This window comes from Portunus trituberculatus, chromosome 18 (genome assembly GCF_017591435.1).
Source record: "Portunus trituberculatus isolate SZX2019 chromosome 18, ASM1759143v1, whole genome shotgun sequence".
Taxonomy (NCBI): Eukaryota; Metazoa; Arthropoda; class Malacostraca; order Decapoda; family Portunidae; genus Portunus; species Portunus trituberculatus.
In genome coordinates this window covers 13,811,953-13,818,048 of record NC_059272.1, presented here as the reverse complement: position 1 = coordinate 13,818,048, position 6,096 = coordinate 13,811,953, and the positions used below count along the sequence as shown (strand labels likewise).

General features: G+C 37.6%; 1 protein-coding gene across 3 annotated transcripts in view; it reads left to right on the top strand.

Annotated features, from left to right (window-relative positions):
- LOC123505844 (transmembrane 7 superfamily member 3-like) overlaps positions 1-5,807 on the top strand; it is a 12,231-nt gene extending 6,424 nt beyond the window's left edge. For 2 of the 3 annotated variants that reach the window (XM_045257620.1, XM_045257619.1), the window contains 9 exons: positions 575-746; positions 1,277-1,437; positions 2,035-2,288; positions 2,740-2,926; positions 3,195-3,362; positions 3,579-3,731; positions 3,999-4,099; positions 4,607-4,769; positions 5,203-5,807. In XM_045257620.1, coding sequence (XP_045113555.1) covers positions 575-746; positions 1,277-1,437; positions 2,035-2,288; positions 2,740-2,926; positions 3,195-3,362; positions 3,579-3,731; positions 3,999-4,099; positions 4,607-4,769; positions 5,203-5,795 — 1,952 coding nt within the window. In that variant the 3' untranslated portion in view covers positions 5,796-5,807. Of the gene's footprint in view, positions 1-574; positions 747-1,260; positions 1,438-2,034; positions 2,289-2,739; positions 2,927-3,194; positions 3,363-3,578; positions 3,732-3,998; positions 4,100-4,606; positions 4,770-5,202 lie in introns of those variants that run through there. The other variant, XM_045257621.1, reaches the window with a different exon arrangement.
- Positions 5,808-6,096: the final 289 nt, after the last annotated feature.

Genomic DNA, 6,096 nt, shown 5'->3' with positions numbered 1-6,096 from the left:
ACCGATCTTCGGGTAGGACTGAGACCACAATACACACTCTACACACTGCGAAAGAGAGGCCACAACCCCTCATATTACATCCCGTACCTATTTACTGCTAGATGAGCAGGGCCTACACATTAAGAGGCTTGCCCATTTGCCTTGCTGCTTCCCGGGACTCGAACCCAGGCCCTCGATTGTGAGTCAAGCGTACTAACCACAACACTACGCGGTGTGTGTGTGTGTGTGTGTGTGTGTGTGTGTGTGAACGTGTGTGTGTGCGTGTGTACTTTTCCTTCAGGCTATGAAGTAATTTTGGCAGGGTATCACATAAGAAGGACTCATTGTTTGTGCACAGCATTCTGGCAACATCAATAATCAGTATTTAAACATCTCAGTTACATTCTGGTTTTAATCTAATCTCTAATAGAAAAAATTATGACTCTTTCCCACCCTTGTTGTCTTGAGGTTTCAGTAAAGTAGGTACTGTATTTTTATTTATTTAATTTAATTTATTTATTGTGCTGTTATTTTTATCTATTTACTTTTTTTCTTTTTCTTTTTCTTATTTTTTTTTTTTTTTTTTTTTAAACAGGTGTGATACTCCAAGAAGAAGAATATTCATTGCTCAACCACACCCACAAGATTACTGTCATTCAGAACCACTCGACAGTCTCAGTTATAATTACTGACTTTGATAAAAGTGCAAGATTCCTCATTTTCCAAGCCCATTCTCAGAACCATTACCTCATTTTGAGTGACCAGATGTAAGTATTACACAACAGAATATTTACACAGTGGCTATGAAGATATATTGTAATCTGAGCTTACTTCATTTTCTTTATCCTGCCTTTCTCTTGGGAAATTATGGCAAGTTCTCAGATTTGGTATGATGCACATGAGTAATGTATATCACATTCTATTGCTAAATGTCTCTACTCACTAATATGATGAAGCTCCTTGATATAAAGAATTACCATGAAGTACTGTACTTCTTATGAGTCTGTACTTGTAAAGAGGTTGTGTCATTTTATACACATTACTGGAGATTAGATAAGCAAGCATGCATACACTGATCCATAGTGAAGTTCAGAATTATGCAATAACCAGCTTACATTTTGTTATGCAAAATAATAGTTGCATATTTATAAGACTTTGTTTAAAATAATGAGAGAGTGAGTAATGTGTCATGTTATGAGAAATTTAAGTGCTGGATTATTAAACGGAGGGTCAGTCACAGAAGCTACTAACTCTTAACCTGACCTTCCCTTCTTACTTGAGGTGTGCTGTGTTGCAGGATGCCAGCCAAAAGCTGCTACACTAACAGCACGGACCCTGGCCTGGTGGTGTGGCTTGATGACTTTAGCTGTAACACCACAGCTTGTTACGTCTTCATCACTAACTGCCACAACACTAATATTACAGTGTTGTTCATGGTGCAGAACTATACTAGTCTTGGTAAGGTCATTTTGTGGTCATTTCTTTTTTTCATAACCAGAAATTATTAAAAAAAAATAATATCTCTCCACATCAGCGTTTCTCAAACTTTTACCCTTTCATAACCCGTAAAATAAATTACGTCTCAAGGAACCCCTGTGCAAAAACATATATATACCATATATTTTTAATTTTATTTTAATTGTATATCACGTGACATATATTATAATACAAATTTTTTTAGTAACTGATTTAAAGAAGAATAATATATTATAATATTACAATAACCAATAATATATTGTGCATGTTTAGTTATATTACGTATATGAAATTAAATAAAAAGTCAATAGTGCATTAGCTTATCTCACTTGTTCTTGTGGAACCCTTAGGGATCTTTTGTGTAACCTTAGGGTTCCAGGGAACCCTGGTTGAGAAATCCTGCTCCACATACTTGACTTCCCATAAGATCTGTTTATAAAATGTGGCTTTGTCTCCTTCCTTTCACAAATTCATCATTAAAAAACATCAATCTTGTAAATGATGTAAACTGAAATGTTGCCTCTCATCACCAAATCTCACAATAATGTGTGCATTTTTGCCTTCCTCCTCTAATGACAGATCCCATCCCTGGCAAGTACAAGACTCCCTGTGTGGCCATGCCCTTCCTCAACATGGACCCCAACATCCTCACCACAAAGGTGTCCTATCAGGCAGCAGCCATGGCCTCCTGGGAGTCGGACAAAGTGGTGGGCTCTCTACGCTATGAAGTATTCCTCACCTACATGTATGAAAGGGACCAGAGTGAATCCAAGTACTGGGACACACTCATTGCCACCAGCACCCTCCGGGGACTCAAGGAAAATGGAAAATCGGTTAGTTGAATATTCTATATATTTTTCACATTTCTTTTAGCATTACACTTTTTCATATGAATTTTTTTCATGAGTTTCTGTGAAGAAAATGAGCCATTACATAATGAAGATAAAAAGTACAGAAGCATAAGGAAGGAATTTTTAGAAGAGATAAGGCCTCAGAGACTTGAATTAAGTACTGTAGGTGTATAGATACAGAAAGACTAATAAATAGCTGGAGTGGCAGACAATGCCAGAACAGAGAAAGGAGGTCATAAGTATGAGCATGTGGTGAGAAATGAGTAAAAATTTTGCCATAGTTACATCCTTAAGAAAATCTGAAGTATGAGAATATGTAGACAGACACATTAAATACCCAAGTGTATAGATAATTATAGAAATAAAATAAATCTAGCATTCCACTTGTGCCAAAGTGAACATACAATGCACAGCCAAACCGTTCCCTTAACAGGTGGACGTCAGAGAAAACAATGACACGGCAGCACAGCTGAACGTGTGGCTGGTGTCGTACTCAGGTGTGGGAGCTGTGGTCACTGTGGTGGTGTCCTACAATGGTTCCAATGGTACTCTGTATTCCTCAGGCGTGTCCTATGGTTGTAACTTCATAGATGCAGAAAAGTACAGTTGTACTAAACTTGGTGAGTCATTCTTATCCCTTTTTTATTTTATTTTATTTATTTATTTTATTTATTTTTTTTTCCCAGTATATTCTACAGATGAGTTGCCAAGGTTTAGCTGTGTTGCTGATTATATCTGTATATATTTGCTTATTTATTTATATATTTGATTTTTTTTTTTTTTTCACCGGTTCAGATTGAAAATTCATAAGCTTGACTTTTATCTTAACTCTGAGTTGGCTTTGTTGTCAAGAAATATGTCTAAAACCATCTTTGCTTTCCTCCCTAGTAACTTCTCTGGCCAAGCTGTTTTGTGCTGCCCTGCTCTTCATTGGTGCCATCTTACTGTTTTTTGGACACCGATGGCTCAACTTTACCATGTTCATCTCTGGTTTCTTCTTTGCCTGGTGCATGCTGTTCCTTATGTTTGCTCAAGACACCCACACCACCATAACTGGTATGTAGTACAACTTTTCTCATACAGAGCAGCAATTGGTCCCGTGAAGGCAAACATAGAGACTATGTAAGAAAGTAAAGTGTTATGGTCTTTAATCTTGTGCATATGCAAGAAAAGCGTGAATAAATCTTGTCTTGGCTGATCCTGTTTATTAATATGTTGGGGTGGAGGGAGGGGCAGGAAGAGTGTGGTATGATGCAGTGATGTGGGTTGCAGGGCTGGGATGGGGCACCCTGGTGGGGGCAGTGATAGGAGGGGCCCTATGGCTGGTGGGGTGGCACATGTTCCAGCGACCATTCCACTCCTCGCTGCTCATCATTGTCATGGCTGTCCTCTTTGTGGGCATGATGGTGACTTACTTCCTCAGATGTAAGTGTGATGCAATCCCTTTCTTTGTCATCTTCATTATATTTTTTTCATATAAAGATAAAGTTAATTATATCTTATTACTAGTACATATAGTATTTTTTGCTCATATGCTGAGTGTTTTTTGTACACATCTGTATGTACATTGGTATCATTGGTTTATTTTTATAAATATCAATGTGCATTGATTTTCCATATTTTATGTAAAATTATAGATTTCAGTGACTTTGTCTTTATGTTTAACATTTCTTTTCCTCCTGTTTTTTTCAGTTGCAATATCTCCCAAGACTTCCAACCTTTCAGCTTTTGTAGTGTTTCCAGTGTTCTTTGCTATTGTCATCATTGCCTACTCCATTATCGACATCAAGAAGGTATTACTATCTTCAAGACTTGTTTTGCTTTTTTCCTATTATAAATACTGTATTACCTTTTTATCATGGAAGCATAAATAGTAAACTTCATTACTTTCACTTGATGTCAGACTGAGGTGTGTACATACACAAAATATATACTACTTAGTATTGGTGTGGATTGAAACTCATAATGAATAACACATTATTGGGCTGGGAATGTTTGGATTGCATTTTGCTAAAACAATAAAAAGTTAAGTTTTAGGCCTTTTGTTTTGCTTGTTATGCTGCATCTTTGAAATAAATTATGTATAGTTACCAGGCTGACATCCCCTGAAAAGGTGCAGTTGAGACAAGTATCTTCCAGTGTCAGAAATTCATCAACTCATCAGTCTATGTGTTTATTCATATATTCATCTTCACTCTACATAGACACTGTAGGAGTCAGCCTATCTGAACATTTATGTAATCAACATTATATATGTTGTGTCTGCTGTACTAGAAAAAAATACTGTTGTCCTTTTCCAGGTTCATATATTTTCCTGCACTTTGCTGGGTTCCTATTCCTTCATAGTGCCCTTTGCCTTTTACTTTGGTTCCTCACTGACCTACATAGTGATCAATGTGCTGGGTTTGGTGACAGTACAGCACTACCCCGATACAGTGGGCTACCCTCCCTTCCAGGTGTGTGGTAAGTAGTACTTCACTTTTTGTTGCTAACACTTTTTTCATTAATACAGGAATAATATGATATTTTATATATATATATATATATATATATATATATATATATATATATATATATATATATATATATATATATATATATATATATATATATATATATACATACATACATACATACATACATACATACATACATATTCTTTACCGTAGAGAGTTGCAAGACTATTCCTAAATAATGCTTATGTACTTTGGAAATCATTTCCATATATCATGCATTTTTATATCAGGAGTGAAGAACCTCAAAGAAAAGAAATGGTGTATTTAACCATACCATAAATTATCAGTCAATAAAAACTACATGTTCGTATTTGTTATATTATTGACCACATACAAACATACGAGATCAATAATATATGTTGCACAATGTCTATTGGCAGACATCATCCTTCTGTGTCTGTGGGTGGTGCTGTTCACTGGTGGAATGGCCTACCAGCTGTATCGAGAGCGTGCCAGTCCACCCTTCCATCCGCCCAATCTCACCTCATGGAATGACTTCAAGAAATCAGTGAACTTTGTGCTTGACAAGGTGTTCATTTGTCTACCCATGGACCCAGACCCCGGCGGCATGGACATTGAGGAGCGGCCGGCCTGGATGCTGAGGGTGGTTTACACTTCCAAGCTGGTCTGGTGGAGGCTCACATGTAAAGGAGGTGATATCCCAGAGTCTGGATATGAGAGCTTCCCCAGAATAAGGAGACTCTCACAGTATAATGATCAAGACTCTGAGACCAATGAATCTAAAATGGCTATGATACTCTCCAGACTAAGAGAATGGAAGGGAAGGGTTCGACACTACTTCAGGAGAGGGGATGAGAGACTCTTACAGGAGAGTGAAGATGAGGAGCAGCAAAGAGAGGAAGAGGAGGAAAGAGAGGAAGATGAGAGCCAGCTTCTTGAAGGTACAGTGTCCTGTTGTGCCTTCAGAAACTCACAAGTGGTGCTTGATGATGCTTACACAACCAATACATAACCTTAAAATACAGCAATTTAATCTCCACCTTGATGTGATTGTAGAATATTTAGAGAGTGGGAGGCGAGTGGCTGTGATTAGTGTTACCTCGCCCTGGTGTTGCAGTGCTGGCACAAGTACAGTTTCTCTTCAGTGCATCCACACACTCAAGAGGAGGAACTGTGCTATATGACTCAGTGGTTGTGACAGTCATTCATTTTCATTGCCTGAGCCATGCTGAGGCTCAGGATGCCTATTATTCACCTTCTGTATAAGGAATGGGTTTCATGGGTTGAGAACATTTCCATTTAGCTGTAGTCAT